The following is a 17,899-nucleotide window of genomic DNA, read 5'->3' as shown; positions in this document are numbered from 1 at the left end:
GGGGCCGTCCCTTGGCAACTTGGGTTATGTTGGTACTTGTACGCTTAGCTTATCCGGTGTGCCCTGAGAACGAGATATGTGCAGCTCCTATCGGGATTTGTCGTCACAGTCGGGTGGTCTTGCTTATCTTGTTTTACCATTGTCGAAATGTCTTGTAACCGGGATTCCAAGACTGATCGGGTCTTCCCAGGAGAAGGAATATCCTTCGTTGGTCGTGAGAGCTTATAATGGGCTAAGTTGGGACACCCCTGCAGGGTTTAAACTTTCGAAAGTCGTGCCCGCGGTTATGTGGCAGATGGGAATTTGTTAATGTCCGGTTGTAGATAACTTGACACCAGATTCGAATTAAAATACCCAACCGTGTATGTAACTATGTTGGTCTCTTTTCGAGTGGGTCGAGAAGTGAACACGGTTTGTGTTATGTTTGATCGCAAGTAGTTTCAGGATCACCCCTTGATCACTTCTAGCTTCCCGACCGTTGCTTCGCTTCTCTTCTCACTCTTATTTGCGTATGTTAGCCACCATATATGCTTAGTCGATGTTGCAACCTCACCACTTATCCTTTCCATTCCTATTAAGCTTTGCTAGTCTTGATACCCATGGTAATGGGATTGTTGAGTCCTCGTGGCTCACAAATTACTACAACAATAGTTGCAGGTGCAGGTTATGCGATGATCATGACGCGAGAGCGATGCTGCTTGTTTTGGAGTTCTTCTTCTGCTTCTTCTTTGATCAGGGGATAGGTTCCTGGTCGGCAGCCTGGGCTAGCAGGGTGGATGTCGTTTGAGTTTCTGTTTGTGTTTCATCCGTAGTCGGATGTTGCTCTTGTGTATGATGATGTTGTATTCGTGTGGCATTGTATGCCTCTTGTATGTATCCCCAACTATTATGTAATGGTACGATGTAATGATATCCACCTTGCAAAAGCGTCTTCAATATGCGCTTCTATCCTTGGGGGGACCTTCGAGTTCCTTTAGGATAGGGTCGCATATTGGGCGTGACATATGCTCCAAAACCCTCAGCCACTTTCTCACATCCACATATGTCCAAAACCTAAATGTCAAACTCGGCCCCACCAACTTTGTCTATCCGGCGCCACCGAGTTTCATCATATTCAACCACTGCCAAACCCTAGTCACTTCGGTCTCACCGATGGGATCTCGGTCTCACCGAGATGGGCTTGCAATCTCTCTGTGATCTAGTGCAACATTTTCGGTCTAACCGAGTTGGTGCAGTCGGTCCCACTGAGTTTGCTTGACCAATCCTATGTTTACTTATTACCCAAATCAGTCTCACCGAGTTTGAGTAATCGGTCAAACCGAGTTGTGGCTTTACCCTAACCCCTGCACATCGGTCCCACCGAGATGACTATATCGGTCCCATCGAAAATCCTAACGTTCACATTTTGAACTAAATCGGTCCGACTGAGTTTGTCGATTGGTCCCACCGAGTTTGGGAATCTTTGTGTAACGGCTAGATTTTGTGTGGAGGCTATATATACCCCTCCACCTACTCTTCATTCGTGGAGAGAGCCATCAGAACAAACCTACAGTTTCACTACTCATTTTCTGAGAGAGAACCACCTACTCATGTGTTGAGGCCAAGATATTCCAATCATACCATATGAATCTTGATCTCTAGCCTTCCCCAAGTTGCTTTCCACTCAAATCATCTTTCCACCATAGCCAAATCTGTGTGAGAGAGTTGAGTGTTGGGGAGACTATCATTTGAAGCACAAGAGCAAGGAGTTTATCACCATCTATTACCTTTTGGAGAGTGGTGTCTCCTAGATTGGTTAGGTGTCACTTGGGAGCCTCCGTCAAGATTGTGGAGTTGAACCAAGGAGTTTGTAAGGGCAAGGAGATCGCCTACTCCATGGAGATCCCCCCTAGTGAGGCAAGTCCTTCGTGGGCGATGGCCATGATGGGATAGACAATGTTGCTTCTTTGTGGACCCTTTGTGGGTGGAGCCTTCCATGGACTCGCGCAATCGTTACCCTCCATGGGTTGAAGTCTCCATCAATGTGGATGTATGATAGCACCACCTATCGGAACCACGCCTAAAATCTGCGTGTCTCAAATTGCGTTTGCACACTCCAATACCATCCATTTACTTTCTTGCAAGTTGCATGCTTTACTTTCCGCTGCTCATATACTCTTTGCATGCTTGCTTGAATTGTATTGTGTATGCTTAAAATTGTGTTAACCTACCACCTCAACTAGAAAAACTTAAAAATTGCCAGCTTTGTTTGTTGAGGGTCTAATCACCCCCCCCCCCCTCTAGACACCTCTTTTCGATCCTTTCAGGTGGAGGGGAAACCCTAGCCCTCGGAGGAAATGGGGGATGAACACAACCCTCTCACCAGGCCCCAGAGTAGGGACAACCTGATCTTTGTCAGGGAGCCTATGCGTGATATCCCCAGACAGATAGCCCACGCTCCGGAGATCCTTGACGTCCTTTTCGGTGATGGAGGAGGCCTCCCATTTGCCCTTGGAACCGGACACGGCCATTGCTAGGGAGGGTGGTGGCGGTGGGAAAGATCAGGGTTTTGGGGCGCTAGAGCTTGGAGGTTGGAAGACAGAATCTAGAGGAAGGCATGGGGAAAAGGAAGGATCTTTATCCTCTTATAGACGGTGAAAATGCCACCCGTCCCCCTCTCAAGCCATAAACCTCTCCTGTTCCCAACGAGATCGTGCGTAAGGCGCGGTTGGTTTACCCAAACCATATTGATGAGAATCCCGTAATGGGAGGGCATGATCTCTATTTTTACAAGACGTGCCAATGGAGGCTAAGCGTCAAAACGTGAAACGAGAGGCATGAAAATGGTTTGAAATGTTAAAGAGTCAAGTGTGATGCTTCGCCAAAAAAAGTTGTTAGTAAAAGACATTGTTCCTGTTTTGACATCTTGCCTTCGTGGCTAAGGGTTGTATCGATTATGCAAAGCCGAACAGAGTTCCTTTTCACGAGAAGCTAACTTAAAATATTCAGGAGAAGGAACCCACCTTGCAATGCCGAAGACAATCCACGCGCCAAAACATCATCATCGAAGACTGGTTCAGGGGCTACTGAGGGAGTCCTGGATTAGGGGGTCCTCGGGTGTCCGGTCTATTTGATATGGGCCAGACTGATGGGCTGTGAAGATAAAGCAGAAGACCATCCCCCATGTCCGGGTAGGACTCCTATATGCGTGGACGACAAGATTGGTGTCCGGATGCACTATTTCTTTCCCTTGTAAACTGACTCTGTACAACCCTAGGCCCCTCCGGTGTATATATAAACCGAAGGGTTTTAGTCCATGGAGACTATCAGAATAATCATAGGCTAGACAACTAGGGTTTAGTCATTACAATCTTGAGGTATATCAACTCTTGTAACCCTATACTCTTCGAATACAATCAAGCAGGACATATGGTTTTTACCTCCTTTAAGAGGGCCCGAACCTGGGTAAACATCGTGTCCCCATTGTCCCTTGTTACCATTGATCCTTAGACTCACAACTTGGGCCCCCCTACTTGAGATCTGCCGGTTTTGACACCGACGCCAGTTTCTGTTTTTTCCTTGTTTTTCAGTTTTACGGAAAAGGAATACCAAATGGAGTCCAAACGAGCTGAAAATTTACGGTGATTTTTTATGGACCAGAAGAAGCCCCCGAAACAAAAGAGTTGGGCCAGAAGAGTCCCGAGTCATCCACAAGGTGGAGGGCACGCCCCCTGTCTTGTCGTTGACTCGTGGACCCCCTAACTTGATCTGGATGCCAAAAATTCCTATAAATATAGAAATGCCCAGAAATAAACCTAGATCGGGAGTTCCGCCACCGCAAGCCTCTGTAGCCACGATAAACCTCTCGGGACCCTGTTCCGGCACCCTGCTGGAGGGGAATCCATCACCAGTGGCCATCTTCATCATCCCGGTGCTCTCCGTCACGAGGAGGGAGTAGTTCACCCTCGGGGCCGAGGGTATGTACCAGTAGCTATGTGTTATCTCTCTCTCTCTCTCTCTCTCTCTATCTATCTATCTATCTATCTCTCTCTTTCTCTCTCTCTCGTGTTCTTGATTTGGCATGATCTTGATGTACCGCGAGCTTTGTTATTATAGTTGGATCTTATGATGTTTCTCCCCCTCTACCTTCTTGTAATGGGTTGAGTTTTCCCTTTGAAGTTATCTTATCAGATTGAGTCTTTAAGGATTTGAGAACACTTGATGTATGTCTTGCATGTGCTTATCTATGGTGACAATGGGATATTCACATGATCCACTTGAATATATGTTTTGGTGATCAACTTGTGGGTTCTGTGACCTTGTGAACTTATGCATAGGGGTTGGCACACATTTTCTTCTTGACTCTCCGGTAGAAACTTTGGGGCACTCTTTGAAGTTCTTTGTGTTGGTTTAAATAGATGAATATGAGATTGTGTGATGCATATCGTATAATCAAACCCGCAGATACTTGTGATGACATTGGAGTATCTAGGTGACATTAGGGTTTTAATTGATGTGTGTCTTAAGGTGTTATTTTAGTACGAACTCTAGGGCTATTTGTGACACTTATAGGAATAGCCCAATAGATCGACCAGAAAGAATAACTTTGAGGTGGTTTCGTACCCTACAGTAATCTCTTCGTTTGTTCTTTGCTATTAGTGACTTTGGAGTGACTCTTTGTTGCACATTGAGGGATTGTTATATGATCCAATTATGTTATCATTGTTGAGAGAACTTGCACTAGTGAAAGTATGAACCCTAGGCCTTGTTTCCAAGCTTTGCAATACTGTTTTCGCTCACTTTTGTTACTTGCTACCTTGCTGTTTTTATATTTTTAATATTACAAAAACCTGTATCTACCATCCATATTGCACTGGTATCACCATCTCTTCGCCGAACTAGTGCACCTATACAATTTACCATTGTATTGGGTGTGTTGGGGACACAAGAGACTCTTTGTTATTTGGTTGCAGGGTTGTTTGAGAGAGACCCCATCCTACGCCTCCCACGGATTGATAAACCTTAGGTCATCCACTTGAGGGAAATTTCCTACTGTCTTACAAAACTTTGCGCTTGGAGGCCCAACACGAGTCTATAAGAAGAAGGTTGCGTAGTAGACATCATCGTTCCCGACGTGGACCTGATGTAGCAGCAGGTGTTGCTCGAGTCCTACCGCTCCGCCTGCGAGATCCTCCTACAAGGAGTGCGACGAGGTGGGCGAGGCGGTGTTCGGCGAGACTGACGAGGAGGAGGAGGACAACACCGAGGCCGCGCCCCGCCATCACGACCACGAAGCCAGCACGTCTGCGGGCGCCACCGCAGCGAGAAAGAGTAGTGAACGGTAGGTCGCCGCTGCTCGTGTCCTAGGAAGGCCACCATCACCGCCAAGCTTGGTGGGCTCAACATCGGCGCCCGATTAGTCGCTTGGCGGCGATGTGGAGGCAGAGCTGGAGAAGGAGAAGCTTCAGTTCTCATGGCTCATGGCCAGACACGGGAAATGGACGCCGGCGACCATTTACATTAGGTATTAATTATACCTCCAGAGTCGGACTATCACCGCTTAGTTGATGTAAATGTAATGAAATCCGTCATGTTTATATGAAATCAAGCCGTGTTTGAACGAAATTCGTTCGGTTGGTTTAAACTGTTGTTAAAATGTATGCGGCTACGGTTGGATGGCGGCCTCCCGCATCATGTCCGTGGACTTGTCCCTCCTATCAGCGGACAGATGTGAAAAAAAATTGCGGGCCGCCGTTGAAGATGCACTAAACATTCAACCAGTTCTTTTTTGGCTCATTATTCAAGATACAATATGGACATCTGACAGATTGTTTCGCAGAGGTTGGCCAAACTGCGGTCCCTGTCGACTCTGCAAAAGGGAACCGGAATCTGCTGCTCATCTCATGTTCAAATGTCCTTACACTCTTAGAGTTTGGAACATGGTCTTCGACTGGTTAGGATTACAATCGGCCACTCCAGGTTGGAGTAATCTCCAGGCTTTCAAGCAATGGTGGACCTCAAATGATGGCATGCAAAGGAACTCCACGAAGGCCAACATCTCTCTGCAGATGCTCATATGCTGGGAAATTTGAAACGAAAGGAACGCTAGGGTCTTTCGCTCCAAAGCATCACTTCCTTCTGGGGTGGTCGCGACGATTAAGGATGAGGCGAAGACTTGGGTTATCGCTGGGGCTAGATTGTTGGGAAACTTAATTTTGGGAGAGTGATCCCAGTTTTTTCTTGGACCTGGGTGGTCCTGTAATTTTTAAAACTATGTCTGACTCCTTAATTAATGAGATGAGGCAAAGCTTTTGTCTCTGTTTAAAAAAAACAATGGTTGGTCATTGACTTTGTGCTTATTTACATGATAGACTTCAAAATAACAACATTAGGAAGAAAACATGGTACTATCCATGAGTCACGACCTAGCATTTTCTGAAAACACAATGCAATTTAATATAGTGAATTTGATAGTGCAATGGAAATTAATACTTGAAAACTTTGAGGAATTAAAAGAGAGAGCGATTGAGAGAGGGACATGAACATACCGAGGGAGACAGTGAAACTACCCACAGTGGGAGTAACATAGGTGGCAATATCACACGTCTCAATGCAAAATAGATGATGTGGCAAGTAATTAATGAGGAAATAGGGGCATGTGGTAACATAGTTGGTTACTGTAACATTACACATATCAAGACAAGATGAGTCTACAACCTAATAAATGAAGTGTTGCATTACACCACACATATGTTACTCTCACTATAGAGATAGTAACATAGACTAGTAACATGCAGACAAGCCCCTAATAAATGAGGAAATAGGGGCATATGTTACTAGTCTAAGTTACTACCCATTGTGACTAGTATGAGACTGAGAGTGCATGGAATTCCTCAAAAGAAAAATAATGTGAATAAATCGCCGGCTAAAAATTCTAGTCTTGAACTTGATGACAACTTTTTTTTTACTAGATTAACTTGTGAAAACCGTGCGACCCAAAGATGCCCGAGACGGCCAGTGCTCGCCGGCGGCCGAACAAAGACGGTACATTTCAGGCTCCCCCACGCCACATTTTCCATGGCCAGCAGACAAGCCCCTACGCCCTAGACGACAGTGGACTCCGGGGCTGCGTGTCTGGCTCGCCCAGAAAGACCACAGCTGTACCGGAATTCCGGCACCACCACCCATACGGCGCCCGCGATCCTTCCCGGCAACGGCAAGCCGGTCAATCCTCTTTCCCTCCTCCGAGTACGCGCCGCGCGGTTTGTTTGCCTTCGTCAACACACACCGTGTGTGAGCGAGCGTGTGCTGTGACAGCTTGTATCTGTCACCCGCACGGCAAAAAAACGCAGAGCCGAGGGCCGAAAAAGGAGAGAAAATTCCTTCCGCCCCGCCCCCAAATCACGCCGGGCAGTATAAGAGCAGACCCCGCCGTTTGCGCCCCGCATCCAATCCATCCGTCCATCCATCCTCACCGCCGACGACACCGCCGGAGATAGCGGCCGAGCACTCCATCTCGAGCCAGTGAGTGGCGGCGGAAGGGGGAGGCGAGAAGAGTAGTAGTAGTAGTAGGAGGAGGAGCTGTGGGCTGTGGCTGGAGGAGGCGGCTAGCAGCTAGCCAATGCCGCAGGGGTAGGGAGGGGATACATGGGAGGAGGGAACGGCATCGTCGACGGCTTCCGCCGCTTGTTCCACCGCCGCACGCCCTCCGGCTCCGTGCTCGGCAGCTCCAACCAGTCTTCCGCCGGCGAGGACTCCTCCGACGTCGAGGCCGTCGAGGACCTGGATCTCGTGGGCCTCCGCCCCATCCGCGTCCCCAAGCGCAAGATGCCGCTCCCCGTCGAGAGCCACAAGAAGGTGAGGGCAGTATTCTGATGCTCTCTGCTGCTTATCGATGCTTCAGTCTGGTGGGCGGGAGCTTCTGGTAGATGCTATCTCCATTTTTGCGTGACCCTCGATTCGTCGTCACGACGAGTTCTTAGCCAAGATCGGATCTTTGCGGCACCTGCTTAGCTCAGATACGCCACTACCGTACAATACTAGCTTGCCTGTTCTTTTTCTTTTCTTTTCTTTTACTATTACTAGTAGTTGACACGGCAGCTCGGCAGGTGAGCTTGATTCGTCGATCCAATTTCTCGGTTCGATACGGCGTAGGCGCCACTGCTTGCGATCGAGTTACCGATCGATCTGCCGCTTGACTGATCTTGGAAAATGTTATGCAAAACCGAATCCTGTTTCTTCAGAGATGCGTAGCTTGAGCATCTGCTGGATAAAGCTGGTGCCCTTTTGGGCTTCTCTTCACACTTTTTTTTGTTGATTTTCAACTACTACGGTTGCTTTCAGCATCCGTATAGCACTTATCCGAAGGGGCTCCTAATGTCCAATTTGTCCACTTGGTTCTACAGCGACTAAATCGGCTACTGATCAGTTAGGTTGACATGGTCTGGACCTCGTGCTCAACTGCTCATGTCCACCTCACTCTTGCACCATGGTGGCTGCTTCCTTAGTTTCTCAGTAAACCTGACCATTTCCCTGATTGCTGATTGCTGAGAATAGTCCTTCACCTACCGGGCTAGACTTTTTCCCTTTCGGGGTTCGAGCTTTGTGTTATAGGAGCCCAACGACCTGGGGACTGGGACCGGTCTAATGGGATTGAGGATCCACATTGTTAAAAAAAAGATATTTGGTCATGATAAATTCTAGGTGAAGATAATGTATTTTATAACCAAATGTATTTATAAGCTTCTGCGTTTACGTATGGCATTCGCTTTCCCGTCGAATTGCTTTTACTGATCAACTATTGAAGGAACCTTAGGTTATTTCACTACTAAATATAGTACTTTAACACAATTCTGAATTCATTCTTCAGTTTCTTCAATCCAAAATGTTCCATACATGAGTAACTGGCTTTAACTTGCTATTGTGGATTCTGGTCTTGTAGAACATAATGGAGAAAGAATTCTTCACAGAGTATGGAGAGGCGAGCCAGTACCAAATCCAAGAAGTTGTTGGCAAGGGGAGTTATGGAGTAGTTGCTGCTGCAATAGATACCCGCACCGGCGAGCGGGTTGCGATTAAGAAGATCAATGACGTGTTTGAGCACGTCTCGGATGCCACACGCATCCTCCGCGAGGTCAAGCTCCTTCGGCTGCTACGTCATCCAGACGTGGTAGAGATCAAGCACATAATGCTCCCCCCTTCTCGGAGGGAGTTCCAAGATATATATGTTGTTTTCGAGCTGATGGAGTCAGATCTCCATCAGGTCATCAGAGCGAATGATGACCTCACAGCTGAGCATTACCAGTTTTTCCTTTACCAGCTTCTCCGCGCTCTCAAGTACATCCATGGGGGTAAGTCAATGAATGCTAATCTCCATGGATCTGCTAGCCCATTTATTAGCACAATCTTTGAGTTGATTTACCAAATTGTGATTGGACTTCTGTTCATATTTCTGACATATTTTGCTGTTTATCTTGGCACAGCTAATGTATTTCATCGCGATCTGAAGCCCAAGAATATACTGGCCAACGCAGACTGCAAACTGAAAATTTGTGACTTTGGACTTGCGCGTGTATCATTTAATGATGCTCCTTCAGCTATATTTTGGACGGTAAGGAGCTTGTCATTGTATGTCATAATTCACATTTTACTATAATTTCTTACTTTTTGCATTGTTTTTCTTTGTGAAGGATTATGTAGCAACAAGGTGGTACAGGGCCCCTGAATTATGTGGCTCCTTTTTCTCGAAAGTGAGTTCTTCACTCCTGAACTCATGAAGTCTCATCCAAGCAAGATTGCTTTTGGAGCACAATATGTGCAGATGCTGTCTTTATATTTGTGATATATGTATTGTGTTACATTTATAGATCCCTATTGCTATTTTTATTTTTCTTAAAAAACTCTGTAATCTACAGCCTGTACTAAGTAAAGTACACAAAATTGAGGATTAAACAGTACAACAAGTTTTTGTTGTTATTTCTCATCGTAATTGTGCATACACCCAGTTCTCCTGTCAAAACAAGCTGCAAACTAACTAAATCAGTTTAAAATTAGACTAGTAAAATTCATGTAGAGACTTAGTATACTCTCTTTGCAAGTGTCAGATTCGTCCCATCATTCTGATAAGAGCCCATTTTTGTGCAGTACACTCCTGCTATTGATATTTGGAGTATTGGATGCATATTTGCCGAGCTTCTCACTGGACGGCCACTCTTTCCTGGGAAGAATGTCGTACACCAGTTAGATATAATAACAGATCTTCTTGGAACTCCATCATCAGAAACCTTATCTCGGGTATGTTTGTTCCCTGTCCCTTATTTTTGCTTCATTCACTCACAAGGTACTTCAACGTGATTCATTTCACTAACAAGATGAAACAATGCATCTCATTCGTGCTGTGCCCTTAAGTAAAATGCATTGTAGGCTGCTAGAGCAATTCCCCAGATTCCATCTAGTTATATTTTTTGTGATATATGCTGGCCTTTTAGCTGCAAATTTTGCAATGGTGCATTAGGTTACAGGATTAATAACTTAGAGCTGTCTATGACCATTGCAGATTCGAAATGAGAAGGCCAGGAGGTACTTAAGTTGCATGCGAAAAAAACACCCTGTACCCTTGACTCAGAAATTTCCTAATGCTGATCCATTGGCGGTTCGCCTACTGGGTCGTTTACTTGCATTTGATCCTAAAGACCGTCCTTCAGCTGAAGAGGTAAACTCTTCTACATTTGTTTAACAGTTTCACAAACACATATATGTATCTTTGATATGCTATAATTTTGCTGTGTCCGTAATTCTTCAGGCTTTAGCAGACCCATATTTTGCATCTCTTGCCAATGTGGAGCGCGAGCCTTCAAGGCATCCAATTTCGAAACTTGAGTTTGAGTTTGAGAGACGAAAGGTGACAAAAGATGATGTTAGGGAATTGATTTATCGAGAGGTAAGGAGGCATAGTTTGGGTTCCCTATTTTGTGTTAATAATATATTTTATGTCTCTCGATAATTGATTATTTGTTATGAGAACAAACAGATTTTGGAGTACCATCCACAGATGCTGGAGGAATACATGAAAGGTGGAGACCAGATTAGCTTCCTCTATCCAAGGTGTGCAACGCGGACTTGCTTTAACTATGATGCAAGTTATCGGACTAATACGCAGCTAACATATATTTATATGGGCTGTTATGATGCTGCAGTGGTGTTGACCGCTTTAAACGGCAGTTTGCACACCTGGAGGAGCATTACAGCAAAGGAGAACGAGGTTCCCCGCTGCAAAGAAAGCATGCCTCTTTACCAAGGTACATATAACACCGCAGTCATCAGAAATTAGAAGTACCGAGTTTCTTACTCTGATCTCGGTTAATCAGTGCTGAGTTCTGCATTGACTTGTGTGCAACAGGCAGAGAGTAGGTGCGTCGAACGACGGTAATAATGAACAGCATATTAGTGATCAGGAGATGAGTGCAGAGCCTGATGCCCATGGCGCAGTGAGCCCTCAAAAGTCACAGGATGCACCCAGTGTTGGCCCGAATGGTCTGAGCCCAACTAGCTTAAGCTCGCGGACCTACCTCAAGAGCGCGAGCATTAGTGCTTCCAAGTGTGTCGTTGTCAACCCGAATAAACAGCCAGAGGTACTAGTGCTGTACTACCTGAATTCTTCATTGGTTATTACAACTAGGCATGGCATAGCTTTGCACTATCAAACGCTATCAACAAATAAGAAAGGATGGTGGTGCAAGTTGAACTCAAGCACTGACTCCATTTCCACTCTTTGTTTCTATTATTGTTCAGTATGACGATGCAATCTCTGAGGAAACGGAAGGGGCCGTCGATGGACTATCCGAGAAGGTCTCCAAGATGCACGCCTAGTGCAGGGACGCCGATGAAAGTCGAGCTCGGCGCCGCATTTCTGTCAGGTACGCCGGATGCTGATAGCATAGCAGTGCACTCCTAAGGAAGCAGAGCGCTGCAAGTTGGAGATTGGTTTAGCCGAGTGCATGTTCCTGCCAAGCATCGTTGCTGTACCCAGGAGCTGGCCCTGTCTGTCTTTGATGTATTTTTACATTCAAGCTCACAACGTAACACTGCGATTTGCTCTCTGTCATCTATGCCGGATTGTAACGAACAGAGCAATGCATCTAAACACTGTCCTGTTTGTGTCGAACATTCTTAATCTTAATATATCAAGAAGCGTTACTGCTCCGCGTCTACTCAGCTTGGCGTTGAGTTTTGTTTCCTTCCGTGTTTGGATAAAAAAGTACTACCTCTGTTCCAAAATACTTGAAATTTTTTGCGATAATTAAGGGCATCAAGGAGCGAGGGACTAGCATATGTGAGTTTCTTCCTTCTTCCGCGTCGTCGACCTCCAATTCCGGAGCTATGGTTAAATTGGCAAGAAATCACCGGTGAGCGTCGTGTGTGGCTAGGTGGAATACCGGTCACTAGATGCTATTCCCATAATTTCCTATGCCCACTCCTTCGATCCCCGAAAATGAGAGGCCATTTCTTCTTGCCCATACATGGTAAGCTAGCCATGGTCGGAGATGGTGGCAAAAACATCTTCTACGAGGTCACCGACACCCCTAGGACTTGATCGATTTTCCCTTAACTTCTTCATGGTCATGTGTGCAAAAGTGAAGGACATGTGGAAACTGGGCTTGCTCTCTAAGGTTTAACAAACTCCCGGGGCTTGGTAGTATTGGAAGGGATTATCATACCGGTACACAGAGTACCTTTCCTTGTGCCCCTCTTGGTAGTATGGTTGTCCTGCACTCGATGCGAATCTTGGATTCATCAACCAAAAATCTAGGAATTACGTTCTAAAATCTTGAGGTAGACTTCACTTTGAAAAGTTAAGGTAGGGGTCACCATTCATGTTCCACTCATAGCACGAGGACACACTTCATGAAATAACCTAGATAAACACAATAGTCCTCTCAATTGTTTTTTCATTAATCATCAAAACTCAATAAGAGTATCTAACAAATGCACTTTTTGTACTGTCTATATAAGATGATCCCAACATATTTTATGATTTGTCGTGAATATTTGATTGGGAAATACACATATATAAACTTAGATTTTACTTATCGTTGTTGCTTTGAGAGGTGCTACTAGTGAACCTATGAACTCTGGTCCAATTTTACCAAATCACTTCTATATGCACCTCACTAGAACAATTGGAAGCACAAGTGGGTCTTAATTTGTTTCCAATGTTTGTTGATTGATGCTAGGGGTGTTATCACTACGGATTGTTACCTTAGTTCTCAACCGAGGTGGGAGTTACCACTTGTTGCGAATCCTTGCACTTGGGGGCTGACCACTTGGATTCTAGGATATAGGTGGAAACAAGCAGCCAACACTCATCACTGTACCATGAGATAGTATCAACCGGGGTACCAACCTGAGGCATGTGTTTTCTTGGGTACCAGTGGTGCTGAATAGCTTTGCCCATAAGAGAGCAATGTATGTATATTTTCTCTCGGTGGTCGGCGCCTACATTATTCATGTTCTATCAAAGATAGAGGTCTATATAGGATTCTCCATTTTGGTCGATAATGCATACCTCTATTTATCAAATCTAGGAAATGGTAAATGAGCACAGAGATCGGCCAACATCCACTCTAAGCTTCGAGCGACAGGGACCTTGGAAGCGAAGCATACACGGTCGCCTGTGAATGAGCTAGGGAGTAAGTCCTACCTTTGCTTTCATTGGAGTTTTGCTTTAGATGGGATGAGGAAGGGGTGTTTGGCTATCTCGCACCCTAATTGCAAGGCTTTAAGCACCTCAAAAACTTAATTCCACAGTAGTCTCGTAAGATCAAGCTTAAAGTGGAACAATTAATTTTAAGTCACTCACTATTGTGATGTGAGCTTTGCGACATCCTGGTTTTTTTTTGTTATTGAATATCAAAACTATGTTATTTGTTTAATTATGTACACATGGTAAGTGGATCATCATCCCAGTTTATCCATTAAAATTTTAAATTATCCACCCAAAGTAGTAAGGACCTTCAATTTGATAAAGCAATGGACATAAACATATTGAACAGGAGAGTAACAGCCTAACAAACTAACACATAATGAATATACCGATGACAATGGAGGTGGGAGAGGGAAATTTGGCTATAGAGCGGGTAGCGGTGGCACCTTTACACACAGTGGGGTTGGTAGGGATACAAACACAATGCAGACCCATAGGCCGGGAAAACACGATGACCGCCCTAGGCCCCGAGGAGGAGGGATCCGTATACTAAATTATATGGGTGACCACCATACTATTATATACATTTCGGTTGAAATATTGTTGAATACATAAAAAAGGAAAAAAAAACTCAGTTTGTAGGAGCCTGAGTGCACACCACATACCAATGGTGTATACCTTTTTTGCGGATACCAATAGTGTATGCCACGTAAGAACAAACCAATCCGATTGGAGAAGCTGAGTTTAGTTAGGCTGTTACTCTCTTCCTCTCCTCCCATCTTTCTATTTCTCTTCCCCCCTCACTTTGAGATGGACGTCCCGCATGTCAAAATGAGATCTATGTTAACTCCATTTCTATGTGTTAGTTTCATGCGTAACTTTCTATTTGAGAAACCGGCAAGAGTTGTTTTGTACAACAAAACTCAAATCAAACCAAGTGCATTCTAGACAAGAATATCCAATAATAAAATTGCATGTATGCGAAAGTAGAATCAACATCATTTTTGTGTTCTTCGATGATTAAGATAATGATGCTATTTTAAATACAAGTACAAAGCATGCACATTTTATCAACTTATTACTAAACTCAATTTGCAAGATTCATTTTTCATGCTCTAGAAGTTTTCTACAAAAGGCGGTATCCCAGGCATATTGGAAACCTGGCGACTCGCACTTTTGGGCTGGCCTAATGGCGGCAAAGAAACATTTCTTTTGCTTTGGGTCTTTCGCGATAAAGGACGGGTCGGAGATTCGTTTCTGAGAAGACATCTGGCTAGGCAATGCCAGTCTCAGAGAACAATATCCAGCCTTATATAACATCGTTCGCGATAAGAATAATACTATTGCGCACGTGCTCGGTTCTTCCCCGCCGAATATTTCGTTCAGGCGGGATTTGATTGGCCCCCGACTTGTGTCATGGCATAATCTTTTATCCCGGCTGGATTCGATTAACCTGACACAAGGTCGGGATGTGTTTCGCTGGAACCTTACTACATCAGGGTCTTTCACAATGGACTCTATGTACCGTGCACTCACGCATTCTGAGGTACCAACGAGTAATAATAAGAAAATTTGGAAGTCTAAAATTCCACTAAAAGTGAAAATCTTCATGTGGTATCTCCGTAGGGGAGTTGTGTTAACCAAAGACAACCTCGCACGGCGCAACTGGCGAGGGAGTAAGAAGTGTTCCTTTTGTACTCATGACGAGACAATCAAACACCTCTTTTTCCAATGCAAGTTTGCACGTTCTACGTGGTCAGTCATCCAAATAGCGTCAAATTTGTATCCGCCCACAAGTGTTGCCAATATTTTTGGTCATTGGTTGGACGGTATTACAAATAGGTTCAAAACGCTAATAAGGGTGGGAGCGTATGCCTTAATTTGGTCGCTTTGGCTATGTAGAAATGATTTGGTTTTTAATGACAAAAATGCTTCTCCTCTACAGGTTATTTTCCGGTGTACGCACTCGCTACGTACGTGGTCTATACTACAACGGCCGGAGTACCAACCGCTGTTCATGACGGTGTGTACGCGATTGGAGCAGGTGGCTACGGAGGTTTTTTCCCAACATGGGTGGCAGAATAACCTACGGATCGAGCCACCACCTTCTTCGACATAGGCATAGTGTCGGTCTAAAAGACTCTACTGTTGCCGGTGTGTCGATTTTTATTTCATGAATTTTGTCAGACTTCTGGATTTGGCTGTGTGCATCTTAGTTATGCAGAGGCCGGGTGTTACTCATAATGCTTTGTATCCGCTTGATGCTACATTTTGAGATAATAAAGTCGCCCTTTATCGAAAAAGAAGTTTTCTACAAATAGATTTACTTAATAATAAATTTGAAACTCCATTAAGATATTTATTAGAGTGTGCCCTTTACAAATCTCTATCATGGTATTTAATGGTATTAAAATTAACGTGAGCACATGCACATACATAAAAATATACATATATACACTATACCAAATTTGTAATTTCTGAAAATTAGTCTGAAAAGAACTTTAATTATATCATACCATTTTAATTTAGCAGAAGCTAATTTTTTTAGATGTATGCATTGCAATTGTATAACAAAGAAATAATGACTATTATTTAGCAACATTGTAATATGATTAACTATGATGCCTAAGTAACCAAAAATAAATACGTGTTAAGACCATTGTATGATAATTAATTTAAATAGTTATAAAAGTTTGGTATAAATGGATTACTACTATGTAAAGGCATGTCATGTGGAAATATTGTAGTGTAATAGCAAACAAATATGTTCGAAAAAAGCCCACCCAAGCCTATAATAATGCAATAAGCTAAAAAAATAATATTAAAATTTCAAGACAACCATATCAACATTTTATTTTAAGAGAAAGGTGGAGAGAATCTTTATTGGGGGTTGTTGAACATGCAAGTTTTTTTGAGATCTAGAGTAGAAAGAAACTACTCAGAGTGACCAGTACAGTCGGGTGTATATTCCGAAATCATCAGTGGTCTCAGGCTGTCCGGGACATTCGCAATCACCACTTGATCTCCATCGCTCCTGGTCAAAGCTGCTAGTCCATGTGCAAGCTTATTGCTGTCTCTCCTCAAACAGCTGAAACTGCATGTGTCAAACGCCGCAGCAGCAGTCTGAATGTCCCTTAGAAGGCCATAGAGTGGCGAACATGAGGGGGTTAGAATAGCCAATTCCTTTGCCACGGTCAGGTTATCTGTCTCAACGATCACCTGTCCATTAAAGAAGACTGACAGGGTTTGAAGGCCAACTAGGACAGCCCGGGCCTCAGCCTCCTCCATGCTATGACAAAACGGAAGTTTCTTGCAGACGGCTACTAAAACATGTCCTCTGTTGTCTCTTGCAACAGCACCAGCAGAGCTCTCTCCATTATCAGCTAAAAAGGCAGCATCGGAGTTGATCTTGACAGATCCTCCAGCAGGCGGAGACCATTTCCTGATCATGTTATCAGTTGGTCGTGCAAGATTATCTCCAGTACCCCTTCCCACTGTCCAAACCTCTGGTTCAGTTGCATTCTGTAGCTCCTCGGCGTACTTTGTCAGAAAATGAGTTGACATACTGACTGATTCGAGAAGTAGCAGGATTTTGGCTCGTGTGTCCTCATTTTCCGTGTCTAGAAGAACTTGCAACCAATCTTCACCTGTATGCTAAAATCTGTTTTCTGCAGGTAAGTTGCAGACATCTCTCATAGCATGTCTTAGGCTTCTGCAATTTTGCTGCTATGAACTATATATTTTCATGAAACAAATAGTAGGGGATTTCTCAACCGAACATCCACATATGGTTTGATCCAAAATCATGCCCATGAACTTATTCATAAACGGGAACAATGATATAAAAACACAAATGTTTGTTTTCTCGACCCATCACCTATGATCTTACCCAATAAATGACACATTTCTAGAAAAGCGTACATTATATACAAGACGTTTGGACAGGAAATCTTAATAACAAATGAGAACATAGGTAAAATCTAATCCAACATCATCTAGGGTTACTATAATGATTGTCCATGCATAAGTTGTGCAATTTTACGAAATGGAAATATAAAAATTAGTCATTTGAGATAATCAATTGTAGATTGTAGCTTTGAATAACGAAAATATATATTATTTATCTCTGTTTTTTATTTGGAGCACTAACATAATTGTATGTTGCCAGTCGGGTTGTATGTCCCATGATACACATCTTACAACCAGGCCAACGCCACA

General features: G+C 44.1%; 1 protein-coding gene across 1 annotated transcript; it reads left to right on the top strand.

Moving 5' to 3' along the window:
- Nucleotides 1–7,229: 7,229 nt before the first annotated feature.
- Nucleotides 7,230–12,188, top strand: LOC543038 (mitogen-activated protein kinase 12; the record flags this gene model as incomplete). Its single annotated transcript, XM_044573619.1, is given in 11 exon segments — nucleotides 7,230–7,836; nucleotides 8,921–9,329; nucleotides 9,462–9,589; nucleotides 9,669–9,728; nucleotides 10,123–10,272; nucleotides 10,535–10,690; nucleotides 10,781–10,918; nucleotides 11,009–11,082; nucleotides 11,175–11,276; nucleotides 11,378–11,609; nucleotides 11,770–12,188. Coding segments are annotated over 11 exon segments (1,737 nt in total). The 3' UTR covers nucleotides 11,848–12,188.
- Between the last annotated feature and the right edge of the window lie 5,711 nt (nucleotides 12,189–17,899).

Source organism: Triticum aestivum, chromosome 7B, assembly GCF_018294505.1.
Source record: "Triticum aestivum cultivar Chinese Spring chromosome 7B, IWGSC CS RefSeq v2.1, whole genome shotgun sequence".
NCBI lineage: Eukaryota > Viridiplantae > Streptophyta > Magnoliopsida > Poales > Poaceae > Triticum > Triticum aestivum.
The sequence above is the reverse complement of the archived record's forward strand: the minus strand, read 5'-3'. Positions and strand labels throughout refer to the sequence as shown.